This window comes from Leptinotarsa decemlineata, unplaced genomic scaffold, assembly GCF_025532065.1.
Source record: "Leptinotarsa decemlineata unplaced genomic scaffold, Ldec_3_MD MMD2_tig00000035_RagTag_RagTag, whole genome shotgun sequence".
Lineage (NCBI taxonomy): Eukaryota > Metazoa > Arthropoda > Insecta > Coleoptera > Chrysomelidae > Leptinotarsa > Leptinotarsa decemlineata.
In genome coordinates, this window is record NW_027412540.1 from 16,215,525 (window position 1) to 16,237,470 (window position 21,946).

General features: G+C 35.5%; 1 protein-coding gene across 2 annotated transcripts in view; it reads right to left on the bottom strand.

Moving 5' to 3' along the window:
• Nucleotides 1–21,946, bottom strand: part of tei (irregular chiasm C-roughest protein teiresias) — a 762,167-nt gene that overhangs the window by 156,349 nt on the left and 583,872 nt on the right. For both annotated transcript variants that reach the window (XM_074171966.1, XM_074171964.1), the window contains exon 7: nucleotides 10,911–11,105. In XM_074171966.1, coding sequence (XP_074028067.1) covers nucleotides 10,911–11,105 — 195 coding nt within the window. The remainder of the gene's footprint in view (nucleotides 1–10,910; nucleotides 11,106–21,946) is intronic.

The window sequence follows — 21,946 nt, forward strand, 5'->3', positions numbered from 1 at the left end:
TATGATCGTAACAGCAATATCCCGAATCAGGTTATGAATGTAACACGTTTGGGCTCTAATAACTTCAGTGGCTCAGCAGTGTACAGTAAAAAGAGAGAAAGAGAGAGAGAGGGAAGGAAGAAAATACACAAAGCGATTTATCATTTTTATGAGGATGTCTAAGCGCTGCAGAAAATTTGTTAAGAATATCTGAGAGCACTCCTTGAAAATAAACCCTTGTTTTTATTACGGAAAGCTCATTCCATATGGACGTTGTTTTCCAAATGAAAAATAAGTTGAAAAGTATAGTTATAGGGGTATGGAGTTGAATTTCGAAGTAATAGTTCACCACGTACTTTTGACACATACCACACTTGGAGGAACCAAGAGGGCTTTGCTAGCCAAACAATTTGTTTTAAAGTATTTATAGAGAAGAGATAGATCACTGATTCGCAATGAAATACCCCTGCCGTGCGAGGATTAAATCGCAAAGGTGAAAATCCTCCTTGATTATGCCTCAGTATCATTAACATTACTCAGTATCATTAACGGAATCATCAAAATACCGGATACCATCTCATCGTAGAAGACCAAATCACGATAAGAGGGACTCTATCTCTTTTATAAACTACTCTCGAGATACTTAATTGACTATTAAATGATGAAAAAATCCAACCCCAAGTCTACAGAGGAGATGGTCGGTTATTAATCGACTCTAGCTGTCCTTCTTGAAACAGCGAATTGAGAGTGAGTGCTTCTCAGTTCTCCAAATTTTGTTCCTGTCAACAAACCTAGGAGACCTAGTGGTGCAGTTCGGAAGGGACCTTGCACTGAACTCTTGAGCAACAGAAGTGGAACATGCACCAGAAAAAGAATTAAACACTCTATGAGCAAGTCAGCAAACAATATCGCCAATACTAGAAGAGTGAGACCGTGCTTGATTAAATCTGACATATCGTCAGGTAAAGCTGACTCGCAGATAGCCTCATATGGGAATGTTATTGTCATTGAAGGTGGAATAATTGGACCTTGATCATTCGACAACCTCAATGTCAACCAATCAAGTGGAATCTGACTATGAAGGCTGCTCTGAAAATGAAGAACCGTTAATTTCATTCAGTTGAGGGAATTGAATACCCAAACATCATTATGTTCTGTTTGAAGGTGGTTGACAATGTTTCGTTCTATTTAAACATATCGGGTTATACATTTTCAGTGCGCATGCACGAAATAAGTAGTATTTCTGTTAATGTCAATCTATACTTTTTGTCTTAAGAATGTATCACAGGGTTGCCAATTCTTGATTGATTTCTGGCGTTTACCCTGAATTGATCATACTACCAGATATTATCTGAGCCAAAATTCTTGAAATGAAAATTGTAGGTGTAACAGGTATATGCCAAAATAATGTAGTCAACGTAATCCCATAAATTGCAGAGAATACTGTACTGAAGTTATGTATACAGTCAAATTCTAATGGCCGTCTTGCCATTGGATTTCTATCTGTTGGATGGCCTTGTTATTATTGAACGAATGAACAAATAATACAAGAAATATGTTGTATTTTTTCAATCATTTAACGAATTCACAGGTTTTTAATATTTTTCTTCTACACCCGTACTATAATAATACACTTATATTCCTATAATTCGTTACGTTTCGCCGGTTCGAACTACCAATGAAATAGCCTAGACCGATAGGCCACCGGCCAACCTTTAATGAAGTTCAGCTTCATTCTTTAGTGTTGGTCAACAATCACCTTTTAATTATATTATAAATAATAAGCTAGTTTATTAATCACAACTAATGAAATGGTGAAGCATCATTTAAGTGTTTTTCAGCCTATCAACACTGAGGCTGAACTACTTGGCAATGAATACACAAGACGATTGGCTACAGTATTACTAATCATTAATTATATTATAAATAATAAGCTAGTTTATTAATCACAACTAATGAAATGGTGAAGCATCATTTAAGTGTTTTTCAGCCTATCAACACTGAGGCTGGACTACTTGGCAATGAATACACTAGACGATTGGCTACAGTATTACTAATCAGAATAAAATATATTGAATTTCATCGAACTTCATATAATACTTAAATTCCTCTGATATATGAACTTGTTTGAAAAACTAAAATCGAACAACGTTATTTCAATTCAATTTCATTTGTTATCATTTTACCCAAATTCATATCATTTCTGATGTGGTTTCAAGAAAACTGATCAAAACAATAAATTAATAACTTTAAAAAATTAAGATTTTTCATCAAAGTGAAAGTTTCCTGATGAAATATGACTGAATTTGAATAAAAATTACACCTACAAAATTCAATAGTGAAAGTTTGTCAACAATTCAGTCCATCAAACATGTATTAAGTATCACAACGAAAATAGATATTAATAAAAAATGTTATTTTTCTTAGTGTAGTGCGTAGTGGTCAAACTTGAATCACTATCTGTGCTATTTTTCTCAATGTATCAATTAGTATCTCTGTCAATGCTGTGATGTATTTCTTCTGAATATCTTGCACAACGAAAATAAAAGGTTCCGATGAAGCATTCGCCTCTTGGTAGTTGTGTACTCTCTGGTTTTCATAGTTACCCAAAAGCGTCACCCCAAGACAAAATTTTCTACATTTCTTCACTGAGATGGAAAACTTTCTTTTGAGGACAAAAAGTGTAGCTGATGTTAACGCATTTATTTGGAAAAAGGGACGAGTCATTAATAAAGTAATACATTGAATTCATGGTCTTTTTTGATGAGTCATTGATGTAAAATGAAAAAAACTTTGGAAGCCATATGAATCTCTATGGAGCACCAGTATTGATGTTATTGTCACTTGTGAGGAACGGCCTTTGAAAATACCAGGTAGCTACAAAAATAGCTGAAAAGTCACAACAAAGAAGGTTGATTGATAAACGCTCATGTCATTTTCTGTTGAATTCCTTGGAGATATCAAAAGCAACTGCCTGCTACTCTTCATGTTAATTAATTACTCAAAGATGGGTGACATATGAAAAAAAGTCGCCCGTTGAACTTTGCTTCCAGAAACCATTTTAATAGTCTTTTGAAATATTAAATTTTTCAAATATTTCAGAGTATTGTTTTTTAAATATTTTTATAATACAGCTTAAAGAGCACTTATTGGCTGAACGAGTTGATATAAATTTCATTGGACCAGTTTTGTTGATGTTGATCTATTTCAGAATTTATTTGATGAGGCTATATCATGCACTGGGAATAAATCGTGATGCGAAGTTTTCAATGAGTGCATTAACTGCATAGATCACAGTCTAGCGAGTAATCAAAGAAGGTGATTCATAGATGATAACATGAAAAGTTTATCCGAAATCACAGTAGAAAGTCTCTACGATTCAGAGATAGTCGTGCAGAGCAAATCATTTACTATCAAATACTATCTAAGTAACTTTTTTTACTATTGGCACACTGTACTTTTATTAAATGATATATAACTTGGACGAACTGGTTCAACTGGCATTTGATCATGCAAATAAATTACGTTAGCTTTGTGCTACATTATATATGTACATGTACATCACCCTCAATTCATATTCGAAATGTCAGTCTGTGTGTCTTTCATATATTTCTTGTATCCTTGATTTTCGGATATTCGATATTTCGGTTCCCTATTTTTTTTCAGGAATCCTAATTCTAGAAGTACTTCGATGGGATCGACTTCCGATAGTAAATGATCCAGTAACTCACTGTCTTTCGATACCAAATGGACCGTAGTGCTTGCATTTACACCACTTCATGAACCCGGAGTCGTTAATGCGAATTTCATCCAACATCTGTGTTTCCATTCCGAACGTAAGTTCTCTCTTATCATCAAGCCTCAGCTATTCAAAACGTTTTTCTCTCCCAAGTCCCGTGTTATCGATCCTGGGACGTTATTAAAGCCGAACTCCCGATCTGATTTATTATTCTTATCCTGCTGAATTTACATCCCAATATATTTTCCGCGAGAGATTCTCCGTCTCCAGGGAATTACTAATGTTACACCCTAGTGTTTCCTTACAATTTTATCTACACTAATAGGGTTGGGGCTCTTTTGTGAAAAAAGGCCGAAAGATTTCGAATTTTTTATGTCGGTGTTTCAGAACTCAGATAAAAATGAGTGTTTGATATTATCTGGGAAATTTTGAATTTCTCTGTTCACTTTGTGTTATTTCTGGTGGAAAAAATAGGAAACTCAGAATCTATGTGGAGATTTCAAATCTGGATGATATTTTCTTTACATCATCCGTTTTTGACAAAATGGTTTAGACTTTCACGGCTGAGGTTTTCAGTGTCATTGCTCTTTGAGTTTGAAAGCCGTGGATTTTTGGAATTTCTTCCTGACGTTTCGCTGGCGCGAGTGGCTAGCTTCTTCAGAGGTTAAACCATCATGGCTTGCTGTCCGATGACTACCTTTTAGGCTTTGTAAAGCGTATTTATGAATTGTACCTGTATTTGTACCTATATTTGTACCTGTACTTGTACCTGCACTTGTACCTGTACTCGTACCTGCATTCACCCCGGAACATTAACAATCTTGCTGCCTGTTGTCCTGTTCGTTATTCTAGAATTCTTTAAAATGATATTCGATTGAGGTTCACCGCTTCTTCTTTTCTGTTGAAATTCTCCGTGTGTTTGTGGATCTCTATTGCCTCCCGTACCAGTCGGCTATGGTATCCCTGGTTGGGAGCAATTAGTTCTGTGTTTTCAAACAAAATTATGTGGTCTCCTTCACAAAGTGCGTGTTCTGCCACAGCTGACTTGTCCGTTTGGCCTAGTCTGCAGTTCCTTTTATGCTCTTTTAGTCTTGTTCCCATGGATCGTTTGGTGGTTCCAATATATACCTTTCCACACGGTATGCGATAGACCCCCGCTGCTGATAATGGGTCTCTTTTTGTCTTTAGCCGACCTGAGGCTTTGTTGTATCTTCTTCGTGGGTTTGAAGACTGTTTCGATGTCGTGTTTGCCCAATAGTTTTTCAATTCGGATAAACGATAGATATGCGCGTGCAACCATCTGATCCTTTTTCGCTTTCTGAACCGTGGTGCCCTCGGTTTCATGACTTTTCTGGTCTCGGAGGCACTGTATCCATTCATTCTCAAAGTCACTTCAAGGTATTTCAGTTCCCTCTCTAGATGTTCTGGTTCACATATTCTCCGAGCCCGTTCCGTTAGAGTTGAGATGACTCATCTCTTTTTGGCTAGGATGGTGGTTCGATACTGCGTGCAAGTATCTATTTGTATGTTTGGGTTTTCGATACACTTTGTGGATTAGTCTGGTACCACATCGTTCTACTAGTACATCTAGGAAAGCTATCCGTTGGTCTTGCTCAATCTCCATGGTGAATTCTATGCTCGGGTGTTGGGCGTTCAAGTGGTTTAGGAAACTCAGGGCGTCTCTTCCATGTTTCCAGATGACGAAGGTGGCATTCACGTAAAGTAGCCACAAGGTCAGCTTCAATTCAAAAGTGTCCACCTTCCCTTCAAACTGTTCCACGAAATGATTTGCTATCAATGGGCTAATTCCACTTAGACTAGGCCAAACGGACAAGTCAGCTGTGGCAGAACACGCACTTAGTGAAGGAGACCACATAATTTTGTTTGAAAACAGAACTAATTGCCCCCAACCAGGGATACCATAGCCGTCTGGTACGGGAGGCAATAGAGATCCACAAACACACGGAGAATTTCAACAGAAAAGAAGAAGCGGTGAACCTCAATCGAATATGGAACCCCATTTTAAGGAATTATAGAATAACGAACAGGACAATAGGAAGCAAAATTGTTAATGTTTCAGGGTCAAGTGTGGGTACGAGTACAGGTACAAGTGCAGGTACAAGTACAGGTACATATATAGGTACAAAAACAGGTACAATTCATAAATACGCTTTACGAAGCCTAAAAGGCAGTCATCGGACAGTAAGCCATGATGGTTGAACTTCTGAAGAAGCTAGACACTCGCGCTAGCGAAAAGTCAGGAAGAAATTGCAAAAATCCATGGCTTTCAAACTCGAAAAGTAATGACACTGATCATCCGTTTGTTCATGTATTCAGTACGGAAAATTAGATAGTCACACACTGGCAACTTTTCAGTTGTGGTGAATGAATGATCCACTTTGGAACTATTTGGAGAAACTATAATTGAAATATTTGCTGAACCCAACAAAAACATCTCTCGTCTTTAGAAAACGAAAGACTGGGACGTGACTTACAAAACATATAATGATTTGAACAAATTCATCAAAAACAATAAAAACACAATGTCAGTGTCGAATAGATCAGGGGTATATGAGTTGACATGCAAACTCAATATTGACTAAAAGGGAAAAAACATTTTCCAAGGAATCAAAAGGCTCACGAGTAGTTTCTTGATAGTGAAGACCGATTTCTCAATTGAAAAACTTTTTTTTGCAAAGGGGCTTGAGTTCAACCATGACTATGATATAATTCATTTGGAAGAGAAAGGTTCAGAATCAATCTTTTGGAATGCTTGGAATAGATTTGAGAACTCGAAAAATTCACCGTATGACCAAATATTATTGAGAACTGTTTATCAGAATGGTTGCTGATGAAATTGAACTCTAATATGCACACCTATAACCATATCCTGGTCATTAAAGAGTTACTCTTGATTTCGAATTTGCAGTTTTGTCGTGTATCAACATGTATATTGCTTGATTTCAGTATTTTCCAATTGAATAACGTCTCACGTTGAACGAAACAAGATTGAGAGAATATGCAGATATGAACCTGAAACGAGTTTCTCGAAACTTTTTCTGCTCAGGCGGCTACAATAAAAAATTCATTGGATATTTTTTAAATTGCCAATTCATCCGTCTAACAACCTTGTGTTTAGAACCTTTGGTGTAGTAATGAACATAACTGGAGTTTTATTCCAACACCAAACCGTTATTTTAACACCTCGACACTTGTTTCGATCACCAAGTGATCATCTTCCTCTTGAAGGCGATCACTTCATGATCAAGAGCTGTTGCGCTTGATATGTCTGAGGCCTTTGACCGTGTGTGGCATGAAGGTTTGCTGACCAAACTTCTATACTATGGCTTGTTGGATCATTTCTGTGTGTGGCTCTTCAGCTTCCTGAAAGAACGTTCCCTGCAAGTGGCCGTCGATGGATATCTCTCGAATACTTTCACCATCAACGCTGGTATTCCCCAGGGATCCATATTGTTTCCAACCCTCTCTTTATTGTATAAAAAATCTGTTTTAAAATCTGTTTTTTCGTTAACCAGCTGTCGCACCCCTACGAACGACAACCCTCAGAAGTCGAAACTTGTGCCAGCTAAGGATTAACGAGGTCTTACCTTTTAACGTGTGATACGTGTGACACCTTTTAACACGGCTGATTGAAAAAAATCAAGAATCCAGTATATTGCGTTGCTGACGACAGCACACTTGTCTCGTCATTCCATTTGGATTCCAGGACATCTGCTACGGAGGCATATCTCCACCGGCAGCAGAAGGTTGCATATCTTAATGAGGATCTAGAAGTGATTTCGAATTGGGGTGAAAGTAACCAGGTTCAATTCAATGCCACAAAAACCCATGAATCGGTTTTCTCCCAGAAGATAAATGTCTCCGAACCGGATATAATAATGTCAGGTCAGACAATTCCGCTTTCTGCTTCGATAAGTTTGTTGGGAGTTAAAATGGACACCAATATGTCTTGGCACAATCATGTTACTGGAATTGCAAAGGCTGCTTCCCAAAAGCTTGGAACACTGTTCCAAACCAGAAAACTGTACACACCTCACCAACTTATGATGCTTTATAAAGCTCAGATTAGACCTTCTTTGGAGTAGTGTCCTCATGAATGGAGCTCTGCCCCCAAACATACCCTGAAGAGACAGAAAAGAGCCATCCCCCCAATTGGAGACGTGCAATCTTGATAGCCTGGAACATTGAAGATAAGTTGGAGATTTATCTCTCTTCTACAGATACTTTCACGAGAGGTGTAACAGTGAATTGGCACATTTGATTCCACCAAGAGCGGTACATATCAGAAATATGCGACGGACTGTGGCTGCTCATCGTTTTGAGGTTCAACTCAGTATACTTCGAACTTCAATGTCTAAGAAGTCTTATTTGGAGAACTCCGTTTATATGGAATAAACTTCCTGAGAACGTTTTTCCAAATGGATTTAATCTCCAGCGAATCAAATCCAATGTGAATAGTTACCTTCGCACTTTGAGAGAGCTTCAAGGATTTTCCTGTAGTGCTTGTGTTTTGTCCTTAAAAAAAGGTGTTTAAATAACGGTTTGGTGTTGGAATAAAACTCGAGTGATATTTATATTTGAGGATAATGTTTACTCCTAGTGATGCCAGTTTGCGTTTGAAACATCAGAGTAATAATTTCAACCTGGTATAGATTATTTACTCATCGAGATTGAAAAGTTACAAGTGTGCGGCTAGCCTAAATGCATTCAGAATTTTAATATAAAGTGAATGTTGATGACCTGATGATAACATGGAGAGATGAAGTGTTCCACTTTTGTGAATGAAAAGTTGCCTGAAGGCTAACCTTAATGGAATTGAAAATCATTGCAACAATAAAAGAACTATTTAGTCGAAACTTCTAGATTCAACGGTAAATCATATGTATTATCGGAAAATCTGATTAACCGCCCAAAAAGCGAAGTAATATATTTGGCTATTCAACTGCATTGGATCAGAGGAAGATAGGAGTATTTCACAGATCACTGAGAGATTCATAGGTTGTTTACGAAAACATCAATCAGAATAAGCTTGACTGATTATGATATGATGCTTGTTGGTGATATAACAATATCGATATTTAGTTCAATTACTTCAGATCTTGTTTAGATTTATATGCTGTGTCCGATTTTGGCAATAATATGTGGATACGTAACTGTCATAATTAATAAGATAAATCTGAATAATTATTACTTGAATGAACTAAGACATAAGATAAAACCGTTGTCAACAGATACGGCAGAAAGATTCATTACAGTTTACTATCAATTTAAATAAAACAATTGCAAAAACTCAAATGCTTATTAGTTGGAAAAGGGATAAAAAATTCTTCGTAGATGGATAATTCAATTTTTTTCAGCGTTTCGGAATTTATTGAATCCATCATCAGGGCTCTATAATAGAATAATATCATAAGAAAACAGTATACATACCAATACATATTGCAAATTGATATAATTTTGATTATTCTCTCAGACAACATACGTATGAAATACGAAAACAAACGAAAATAAGGACTAACTACATGAAACGCATACAACTACAGACACATTAAAAATAAATACGCTATCAAGGGAGACAACTGATTAGAATTGGACGTCTTTGTTGACCAATTTTTTGAAGTTTATAAACGATGACAAGATATCTGGGTACACATGATGGTGAAAACTTATTTATAATAAACTATTAAGGAATCCAATTCAACAAACTGAAATAAGCACTGTTCAGTCCTTCTCTACTGTCTCTTCTAGTGTTAACACTTTTTTGTTCGAAAATATTGATCATCTCACTAAACAGTCGTTTACCTAATGAAGTTTGAACATCTGAAATATCAAGGTTTGCAAAGTGAAAATTGTGGTTGTTTTCTCTTGTGTGTTTCATTTTTTTTATTCTAAGGGGTATATATATATATATATATATATATAATAATATACAGGATCTTCCTGTGAGACTTCATAGAAGAAGAGTTTCGATAAACATAATATGTTCAAAACTTCTGAGTTCCAGAAATGGAGTTCATCGAGTCGAAGTGAATTTGTACATTTTATCAAATATGACGAGAACTAGTGAAAATACAAACTTCTTATATGGGTCAAATGTTATGTCATATAATATTGCTGATTTGATTGAGAGAAATATCAGTAATGGGGATTATAACATTGTTTCCAAGGAAAGTAGACGTATCCTGGAGGTATATATTCATTCTGAGAATTTTTAATAATCAATGAAACTTTTTAATGTTCTCTAAGTGCAATAATTTTTTATGAATACTGTCTTTATCATTAATTTCAAAAAAGTCGGAAGTCAATTAATTCATTCGAAACAATTCAGTGCAGCAATTTTTGAAATTTCTGTGTAAACAAAATTTAGGACAACAACCGTTTTCAGTAGAAACTTTGATTTCAAAATATGACATAGATCTGTTACGTTACCCATATCCTTAACACACGGGAATAATTTATTTATACCTATTAAATAAAATAAGGTCAATCAGAATGTCAGTTTTGTCTGTTATTCTAGTGGGACTTTCTTTATCTTTAACATTATTCAGTTGAAATCTATCCAAGATAGATTTATCAATATTGAATAATTGAATTGAATTGAATAATTGAATAAAAACGTGTGCGTCTTGGGTTCTCGACAGAAATGATAACTTAAACTGATCTGACTTGAACTACTTAATATTGAAATAGTTCAACTCGAGAAAAGCTTTGTAATTACTTATATTTTATGTATATTAATATGATAATATGAGCCAATTGTTACTTTTGTAGAAATAAATAATGATACTAATATTTACATAGACAAAGTTAATATCATCATTTTTAGGCTACGTTTCACATATTGAAAGAATATTATGTGCTTGATGGTAAGATTTTTATAATAATGTCAACAGCATATCTCTACACTGAACACTGAGCGTTTGTTCGACGAGAGAGGAGGAGCCGGCCTTCCGCTGACGTATGCGTGAGAGAAAGAGAAGCCAGACATACTGGCATTGTAATGCGTTAGGTAACGAAGCGGTTTACCCTTCCATAAGGAGTCAACAGTTCAAAATTACAAATTTTGCAAGGGTGGCTTCGTTCAAATGAAGAGCTCCTCCATAATAGTTTGTTATTAGAATAATCATTTCATCTCTGAACATTCAGTTATGAAACTATTTATCTTGCTTACCTGATACAACTACTTGAACAGACATGGCATTCCTTAAAGAATCCAACCTTCTCGTGGCATCTTTGGTTGGTGCTACGCAGCGGTATTCACCACCCTCTTGATATAAAACGCTATCCAGTCTTAATTCCTGAGAAGCACCCAATGGTTCCAAGCGCCCAGTTCCTGGTTCTACTCTCGTCCAGCATCCTGTTGTTCCTGGAAAATATCCGATCGATAAATATAATCTTCATTAGGAGTATTTTCACTTATGGTCCATGACAAAAACACACAGTTACCCTCCTAGCTACCTTCCCTCAAATTACCTCCGGAATCTGAGGGACTATCTTCAAATATTTGATTTTGAGTCAAGAGTAAAGTACTCCATTTTTGAAAAATTTCGAAAAATGTTATTTAAAAAAGTTGTTCAGCATTAAAAAATACATTCAGATTTGACGTCATGGCCATCTAAGTGAAGTTTTATTTTTTTCCCAATTTTTTTTTAAATGGGCACTACGAAAAAAAATTGCTTAAACAATAAATAGTCAACATCCTGTATAAGACGGTTCATTTTGAAAGCCTGGAATATTAAGAATTACACAACTATGGTGTTAACTACGGTTAATTTTTTTGAAGAGTAAAATAACTTTCAAAATTTTTGGTATTTTTATTTTTTGTTAACACCGAAAATTACTCAAAATTATAATTCTATAATATCAAATCACAAAACATCAAAATAAATAGGTATTTCGGAACAAACTCGTTGATTTTCTGGAGATTCTCTTGTCCAAAATAATTCTCCAAAATAATCTCCAGAAAATCAAGGAGTTTGTTCCAATATACCTATTTTCTTTTGATGTTTTGTGATTTGATAATATTGAATATTAGGTTCTTGTTATAATACTGTATAATTTTGAGTAATCTTCGGTGTTGACAAAAAATAAAAAAAAACTTTCCACCCAAAACTTTGAAAATTATTTTATTCTTCAAAAAAATTGGCCGTGGTTACTACCATAGTTATGTAATTAGAAATATTGCAGGCTTTGAAAATAAAACGTCATATACAGGATGCTGTCTATTTATCGTTTTAGCAAATTTTTCTTTTCGTAGACCCCATTAAAAAACAAAGGTGAAAAAAATGAAACCTCACTTAGATGGCCATGATTTCAAATCTAGATGTATTTTTCAATCCTGAAAAACTTTTTTGAATAACATTTCCCGAGATTTTTCAAAATAAGAGTACTTTACTCCTGTCTATTACGTGTGTTCTACTGTATTTTGTTAGTGCCTGTTTAGTTTTAGGGGATGCAAAAACTTTTATCAAGAATAACTTTTTGTCAAAAAACTCCATTACGACCAAAAACTATTTTCGTCGTAATGCCGGCGGGACCCCCTAATATTTGCTATTTGTCTAGAAAATGAAATTTGGGAAATTTTAGCTCAATTGGATAGTGTTAACCCGTGCGTTATTGAGATTAAATTTGAAAAAATATCGATAACAGATCTGAAAGCAAAGCTCAAAATGAAGAAGTAGAAACTTTCAAGTCAGCCCTTGATGACCTTTTTGATAATGCTCATCAGGATGCCTTAAAAACAGTGTTGAAGAAGACAAGCAGATGATATCGCAAGAATCACAAATCAAAGTAGATTAGTAAAGTTTTTCTATCTTTTTTTCTCACATTTTCTCTAACAACGTTTTCTCTATTGACTTGAAGCCTATTCCATGAGTGCTCTGCTTACTGCTTTTTACTGCCTATTGGGTTTTTTCTTTTTTCTAGAAGATGTGAATTTAATTGCACAACTGGAATCTTCAACAAGCAACACATCAGAAGAAGAGGAACAAGAAGAAATAGAGGGGAATTTTCACGATACAAAGGATGGGGGACCAGAAATAAAGAAAAAGAAAAATATTATTATCGAAAAATTTTCTGTATTGTTGAATAGATATAGTATTTCAGATATAGACTTTTCGAAAGCTCTTTAGAAACCATATCACCTTTATCTGATATCTATTCGTAAATGTAAATAATAATATTAACTTATTTCTTTTATAAGATTTTTTTTTATTTCAAGCAACAACATTTTGAACATTATTTCTTCTTGTTTTTTATACCTTTTTATACCTAAATCCATCATTTTCAATTTGGATTGTGCTGTATTTACTTTGAAAACCATTTTAACTACACCCTTATTTATGTACCAATTGAAAAATTTAATAAAGCAAAACCTGGATAGAATATGTAATCAAATCCTGCAATATTGTTATAAAAAAACAATTTTATAGAAAGCTGATACTTCAATCTTGATGAGGCTTGGGTTAATCTCATTCAATTGAACTGAAATTTCACTAATCTCATTTCATGGACAATAGGCAGCTTTTAGGGGAGTTCTCTCAAAAAAATTCCGAAATTAATTTTTCGTAACCACCTTAAAACATACTTACAATATAAGTTTTGAAATCATAAGTAGTGTTAGTTGCATTATCGATGAAGTATGCGGTAATGAAACCACTGCTATTGTGAAAGCTGGTTTGATTCAAACTCTGTGTTCTGTGCATATAATTTGACCCATGCTAGTAATCACATGTTGAAAGGCAGGACCTCGTCATTCCCTAATTCGTATAAGTTAGGTATTATCAAAGTACGAGAACAACAGCTTATTAACGAAAAAATCTTTTTTCGCCATGTTTTTTTAAGAATATAATTTGGAACCTCTGGCGTGAGATGAATCTATTGAAAACACTTTTTTTTTTCTGTCACCTCCCGATTATGCTAATCAAATTAGCATAATCAGGAGATGACTGAAATTGCTTCTCACAACTACTCGAATGTTATTATTTTTATATGCATATAAATGAAGTATAAAAGAGGGCAATTGAATCAATTTCGAGTATTTTTTCATCATTCCTATCGTTATTCACAATCTGACTGATACCCTGTCTTTACCTGTTTTCTACCTTCAATTATGTACGAGTGAGAATGATGGGCTATTAGCAATGGGATCTTTATCACCGTTCATGGATTTCATTTCACATTTTTCGATTTCTGAAGTTTCGAAGGCATCCAAAAACTTGTTGCCATAAACCGATCTCAACAATTTCAAACATTTCTCACTTATTTTGGCTTATGAAATCGAATATGTGGAACATGTTCCTTGTAACGAGCTATTATAGTTGGCTCAGTTTGACCAACATACCTATTATCGCAATCCTCACAGCTCATTTCGTGAATCCTAGGCTTTTACTCTTCTGTCATTTTGTCTTTCGGGTTGCCCAAAACTTCTTGAAGTTCAAGATCAGTTTTTGAAGCCAGTTACATATTGATTTGAAAAAAATTAACCAGACCATTGGTGTACTTTAGTTCATATGAGAGAACTATGAATTTTGAGTTTTTTTTTCTGAAAAGGGAAAGGGCACTCACCGAATTTTCTCTTACTAATTAACTTTTACACAATGTTTGAGAAAATCTCGTTAGTTTTAGCTATCTTCTTGATAGCTTCTTTCTCGGTATCATATCTTCCTTTGATCAATGGGAGCGTGACTAGACTATAGGTAAGAAAATGTAGTTCCGCCATTTTTTGTTGTGGGCATTGGTCGGAGCTATCGCGAATACATCTGGAGGGACAAGTATTTCTTCTATTCATATCAAATTTCGAACCCTTACCGACGTTTCTTATAACTATAACATCTAAGAATGGTGACCCTTGTTGTTTTCAGTTTCATATTTCTACCTATCCTTTATTCGCATCGATAATGGTAGATAAATCATCCATGTATAGAATACAACTTTGTAGAAAGTAATGCAACTCTTTTCATATGCAGATTTGAAAAAGAAACAGGAGAATAGTTAGGGTATTTCTACAAACTTGGACACGATACGTGTATGATATGTTTAGCATTTTTGACACGTTAATGAAATGAATAAAAATACTTTTGTCCAATTACCACTATTTAATTTTATTTATACGAGCTGTTTCGGTTTAACCCCATTATCAAAAGGAGCGTGATATGGATAAGAAAATGTAGTCCCGCCGATCATACAAATAAAATTAACTAGTGGAAATTAAAGTGATCATGAATTACCACAAAATAAACAAGTCATCAATCACACATATTTACGACACGAATTATGTGACTTGCCCCAATGTAACTTGCCTAAATTAGTCTACATTAGAATCTCCTGATGACGCTATCTTGGTTATCGAAACACGCATCGAGATACACTATTTTTGTTCTTGTTACGAAAAAGGATAACAACAGGAATTGTTTTATTCAATGATAGGTAAAGACAAATTTCGGCATGAAGTTTACCATATTTGGTATCAGCAAAAAGTGACTCACAAAATTGAGAAGAATATCTACAACAAATATATAAAAATATTATTTTCCTATAAACTGTTTATTGACTTTCATCAAAAATATATTGATCGTTTTTGAGAAGATTGCGGCAGATACACTCTAATGAAGATGGTGAAGATGGTGCTGTTTAAATGTCGATATTTGAAGTAGCAGAAGTAGCTCCTTTGGCAGATCACAGTTTTATAAGAAATAAATTTGAAATTATAATAATTACCAATTACTGCCAACATGTTTTTGGTGAAACAAAGCAGACAAGCGAACAGCAAACTTCAAAACCTGTCTCTGTCTTCCCGACTCAGATTCACTCTGCACACTTCTCAACCTTGAGCCCCTTTCCAAACGAAACATCCGTCGTTTCCAATTCCGTTAGAACCGGAGGGAGAATCGATAATTAGAATTTCATTACTGGCTCGAAAATACACTCGCACCCTCTCAATTGTCAGTAGTCGCTTCGTCGAGGACTGCCTAAGTGGAAACGCACGGCTTAGAAGTATAATCAGCCCAGAATTCATCCACTGTAATCCACAGTAATATTCGCGGGTAATAACTGCACTTGATTTGATACTTATTACGCCTTTGCTCTAAAACAGGTCCGTTTCGTGTTTTTTGCTGCATCACAGCAAATACACACGGAGAAAAATGGTAAGAATGAACTGTACATTCTTATGGTTGGATTAAATTGAACGATGTTAGAAATCACACGTCAAAAGGTGAGACCTCGTTAATCCTTAGCTCGCAGAAGTTTCGACTTCTGAGGGTTATCGTTCGTAGGGGTGCGACAGCTGGTTAACGGAAAAACATATTTTTAAACAGATGTGTGTGTATTGTAACAGGGTAGTTGAGGGATTCAAAGTAATTGACTAGATAAATTATATGATCCCTGGACATTTAGAATGTTTCAATGGACTTCTGTATGAGCGAAAATACAGAACAAAAAAAACGACCAAATATTATATATTATTTTACGAAGTAAGGTAGGTCACGTAATCATAAGAATAATATTAATATTAATTATTAATAATTTTCGTATAATCAAGAGGCTGTCAGCTTCATTCATCGAACAAACAAATTCTCTGAAATCAAACAAAAAGTAAATGGTACTATGGAGGGTGATTTCGTAGTGCTTACTGTTATAATACATTGTTAGCAATTATGGGTGAAATTCGCGTGGTAAAAAGTTGTCCAAGTGAGCGTTAATTAAAAAAATATAAGTATTTGGGATAACGCCCACCAGGAGGAGTGGCATATCAATCGAAAGGGGACGATGAGAGGAACACAATGGTATGGGTTTCATCGCGAGGAAATGACAAAAAATATTTTTTATTCATATTATTCTATTACATATATTTTGGTTTGAACTGACTTTTTATACATTTAGGTTAGGTTAGGTTAGGTTAGGTTAGGTTAGGTCAGGTTGGGTTAGGTTAGGTTAGGTTAGGTTAGGTTAGGTTGGGTTGGGTTAGGTTAGGTTAGGTTAGGTTCGGTTAGGTTAGGTTAGGTTAGGTTGGGTTGGGTGAGGTTAGGTTAGGTTAGGTTAGGTTAGTTCATGTCAGAAAATTTTGACATTTTTCAATTTTTTTTCCTCTTATTTCCTCGCGATAAAACCCATACCATTGTGTTCTTCTCATCGTCCCCTTTCGATTGATATGCCACTCCCCCTGGTGGGCGTTATCCCAAATACTAAAGTGAAGCCAAATATAAATAATGATCCACCTCAGTCTCTGTCGTACTTTCAGCCTACAGTATGTAAAATTTTTTTTACAATTTTTTATAATAATGAAGTTTGAAGAAGCCACTGATGAAATTTTTTTTTCAATTGTTGGATCTCTCTTAATTTTAACGTCATTTCATTTATGTATTATCTTCTAAGTGTTATATTGATCAAGCGTTGAGAAATGATAAGCAAACATTTTATTCTTATTTTGAAAAGTGCGCAATAATGAGATGGAAGTACTTTCGTCCTTTTTTTAATTCTCTATCCTATTCTAATAACTTTCAGCGCCATTTTTTAAATTTACCCTGTTACTATTGTAGTGCCACCCTTATTTAGCACATTTTAACGGACACTTTTAGAAACACAGACGGTTCTTCTTATCTCTACCTTTCATATATGATACGAACTGAAATATTCTAAATAAATAAATAGCATAGCTTCGCCATCTATCAGACAACATAAAACATAAGCTTGTATTACATAGATCGCCTGAGTATCATCGTAACAGAAGCAGATTTGTCTCTTCCGGTAACATGAAGTCGTAAAGTTGTGCAGAAATGATTGCTTCCTCTTGTAATTTCATTAAAAATGGCATTGATCAAGTGATATGAGTGTTTTGTCGTGAAACTTATAAGTAGGTACATCGTTGAGACTGTTATTTTTGATTTATAAAGTCAGAAACAATCTTGTTAAAATTCAAGTTCAGAGTTGTGAAATATTATTACGAATCTATCGATGGTTTGTTGAAAAATAAAGACCTTATATCAAAGTATGGTATAATTTTTTTTTTCCTTATATCAGGGTATGATATAGAACTTTCTTCGTTTTTTTGTTCTACTGTTAACGAAAGCGGTGTAATTATCGTCTCCTACTTGATAATCATGGCTTGGGAGAAATGTTGAATTCGCGTTTTTTGGTTTTCAAGAAATTTTATTTCAATCGCAATTTGATTTATTTGTACTTGTTCTCAAACAAGTCACCAATTTCCATTATGGTAAAATGAAGAGATGATTTTTTTTAAGGATAAACCACAAGCACTACAGGAAAATCCTTGAGGCGCTCTTAGAGCGGTGTCTGTGCGAAAGTAATGATTCACATTGGATCTGAATAGCGGGAGATTAAATTTTTTGGAAAAACGTTGTGAGGAAGTTTATTTCACATAAACGCCGTTCTCCAAATGAAAGAATTCTCAAACTGTGAAGTTTGAGGTGAACTGAGTTGAACCTCAAAGCAATGAGCAGTCACAGCCTGTCGCGTATTTCTGACATGTACCAAGTCACTTGAACACTTCCCGTGAAAAGAGACAAATCTCCAACCTTTCTTCGATGCCAGACTATCAAGGTTGCGGAGCTCCATACATAAGAACAATACTTCAAAGAATGTCTGATCTGAGCTTTATAAAGCATCAAAAGTTGCTGAGGTGTGTACAATTTTCTGGTTCGGAACAGTGTTCCAAGCTTTTGAGAAGCAGCCTTTGCAATTTCAGCCACATGATTATTCCAGGACATATTGGTGTCCAATTTTACCCTCAATAAATTCAACGAAGCAGAAAGCGGAATTGTCGTGACCTGACATTATTATATCAAGTTCGGAGACGGCAGTTCGGAGACGGTGTTTTTTTTTTTGGAGAAAAGTGATGCCTGGGTTTTTGTGGCATTGAATTGAACTTGGTTACTTCCACCGCAATTCGAAATTACTTCTAGATCCTCATTAAGATATTCAATTGAACTTCCTGCTGCCGGTGAAGATGTGCATCTGCAGCCGATGTCCTGGAATCCAAATGTAATGACAATCCAATATATTGGATTCTTGTTTTTTTCTAATAAGTCGTTGATATACAATAAAAAGAGGGTTGGAGACAATATGGATCCCTGGGGAACACCAGCATTGATAGTGAAAGTATTCGAGAGATATCCATCAACAACCACTTGCAGGGAACGTTCTTTGAGGATTGCTATCATCACTTTCCCGAGACCTCCACAAAATATTTACAATAAGAGATGTCAGAAAAGAGATAAAAAAAATTGACTAACTGCAGTAGTATGCCAAAATGCCTGCATGAGGCCTAGAGTTGAAACTGCAGAAGTTCAAAGTCGATCTTCTTCCGCTACTCTATCTTCTGTACTAGATACATGTTCAAGCCATGAGTATCACTTCCAAAATTACTTTCGTTTGGATTTATAGACTTTACTTGTATTCTTTGTTTCAGATGTTATTCTCACAAAGGTTTTGACAGAACTCTGTTCTCCCGTAAAGTTGGATACCTGTATTCTAAGGTTCGATGAATAAGCTATCGTTCGATACTGGGACCGTCCCTGTTCGAACGTGTCGTCTTATCACATCTTAATCAGTATGCACAACTACCCGGGGTCTCGTCTCAAACTCTGAGCGTCTCCCTTTAATCCTCACCATAACAATAACACGAGAAATTAAGTCAGTCAGTTTCCTCGAAACTGCAAATATTTAAGTACGCCATTCTCCTTGGGCAAAAACGAAATCATCCGAGTGTTGTTCTAAAAAGCTTGAGAACTCCCGCAGCACTTAACTTCTGGCTGCGGTATGCATATGTAAGCAAGGTAAACGATCAACTTGTGATGAGTTTACTTTATAGTCGGTTTATTCTCCGGCGAATGGGTGTGTACTTCGTTCTACTTGCTACTTGAGGACGTGACAGAATCAGCAACAACATGTCGGGTTGAAGGTACAGGATCCCAGCGGAATTAAATGGCTATGAATGGTGGAGTTACGGTTAGTATTTACTTTGAACCATTCACGTGTAGTTTCTGCAAATTTTGCATCGCAATATAGGATATTCAAAAAAAATTCTGGTACGTTCAATTCGGTATGAAACACTTGCCAACAGTCACAGTATTTTATTTAATTGTAATTTCAATTCAGGGTTTTTTGCTTAATATAATTGTTATTTTCAGCTATTCATTTTAATGTTGATGATTCTTTCAGGGATTTCATATCATTTTATATCTAATTAGACAACAGAAGTCCGAACTAATGAAATTCATTAAGTATCAGCATTGCACCGGGACGGTTCGCTGGTGAAATATACATTCAGTTAGTTAGTTGCTGATTGGAGTTCTACTTGAGAAATCAATGCTTTTGCGAAAGCTGGCTCGATTTCTGTACGGTACGAGTGTATCATATTTATTAATTATTCAGTTGTATCTGTGCAACAAATCATACATTGGAACGTAAGATTTTGTTATTCCATTGCTCGCATGAATATTGACTTTTCAGGATTACTGTTCATGTTGGGATCATGATAGCGTTGGAAAAACAAAATCACGAGACTAATCAAAGCTAATTAACACAAAATTCAACGAATATTTTCTTGATGTTTTCATGGTGTTTAGCCGTATTTGCTTCGTCTGATCAATAATACAGATTTTAAATATCAATATTCTTCAAGAATATTATGAAGTTATCAATGTTTGACAGACTGGGAATTTTGTCAAGTATCATAGTGTTGTAAATCATGCCCCAAAGAAAATAACGCCGGCCGCCACTGGTAGCCATAAAACAATTGTGACGTAGCTCAGAGCGCGCGAATGTTCGATGTTCGCTGACGTACTAGATGTGGCGAGAATAATGCTACCGACTTCGATGGAATTCCGTGGAATTTTCCAACGCCTTCGATTGCCAAATATAAGCGCCATCCACTTGCCCATCGAGACATTCAGGTTTCGCGGACAGTGTCGTACGGAGCGATCTCATAATGAGATAATAGTTGAAGTTTTAGTAAAGTGTTTTGTTATATTAATATTGGAGTAAAGTTGAGTTCAATTATTGTTCAGTGTAGTCAGTTATTGGTAAACTTACGGGGAAAAACGTAACATTTGGTGTCGGAAGTGGAATAATTGACTGAAAATTTTCTGTTTTATTGTGGAAACAAGGATTGTTTATTACGACGGGATGGAAGAGCTTAAAAAAATGTTCGAGGCTTTGCAAGCGGGCTTGGTGCAGAATGAAAATCGCAGAAGAGAGGAAGATGAACGCAGAAAAGAGGAAGATGAACGCAGTAGAGAGAAAGATGAACGAAGGAGGGAGGAAGAATGATTACGGCGAAAGGAAGATCGTGAATTATTACTAGGTATTCAGAAAAAAGATAATTAGATGTACCTTTATTTATTTGAAGATTTAAAAACTACTCAAGTGAGTAAAGGGAAGGTAAAGGAATTGATTCAGGAAGCATTTCAAAAAGTATTTCAGGAAACAAAAAAAGTATTGGAAAACGCAGTCGATGGAAAGCTTAAAGAAGTTGAGAGGAAATTTGAAGAGGAGCGTGAAGGAGTCGGAAGGAAATTTTAAGAGGAGCTTGAAGGAGTCGAAAGGAAATTTGGAAAGAAGCTTGAAGGAGTCGAGAAAAAGTTCAAGAGGTTTTCCGAGAACTTCAGAAAGAATCACCGGTACCACAAAGATTGCTGTGGTGAAATGTAAATCGGAAACGACATATCTTCCTTCTAGCAGTAGTTTTATTAAAACTCCAACTTTCGATGGCGCATCTTCATGGTTAATTCATCGCATAAAATTTGAGGCCGCTGTGAAAAATAATGGGTGGAAAAACAAGGAAAAAGCAACAGTCCTTATACTGGCACTTCAGGGAAAGGCCCTTGAAATTCTGCAAAATATTTCAGTGAATAAGCAGAAAGATTGAGAAACAGTCATATAGGCTTTGGAGGTACGGTATGGTAGTGAGCACATTTAACAAGTCTACCAAGTTCAACTGAAGGTTGGTGAGACTCGCCCATCTAGAAGCCCCTGATAACTTCACCCACTGGATTAGTGTCCCTAGTTTTATCGACGAGGTACGTGATATGGAGCTGCAGCAGTCGCTGCAGCAGTCTGCAGCAGTCGCTGCAGTGGCACGACATAAAAAACTGAACAAATCCATGATTTATGTCCTAGAATTTGAAGCTGCTAAAAATGCTTCGCGACAATAACAGAAAGTTTTAGTGAGGGCCATCAGTGAAAAGG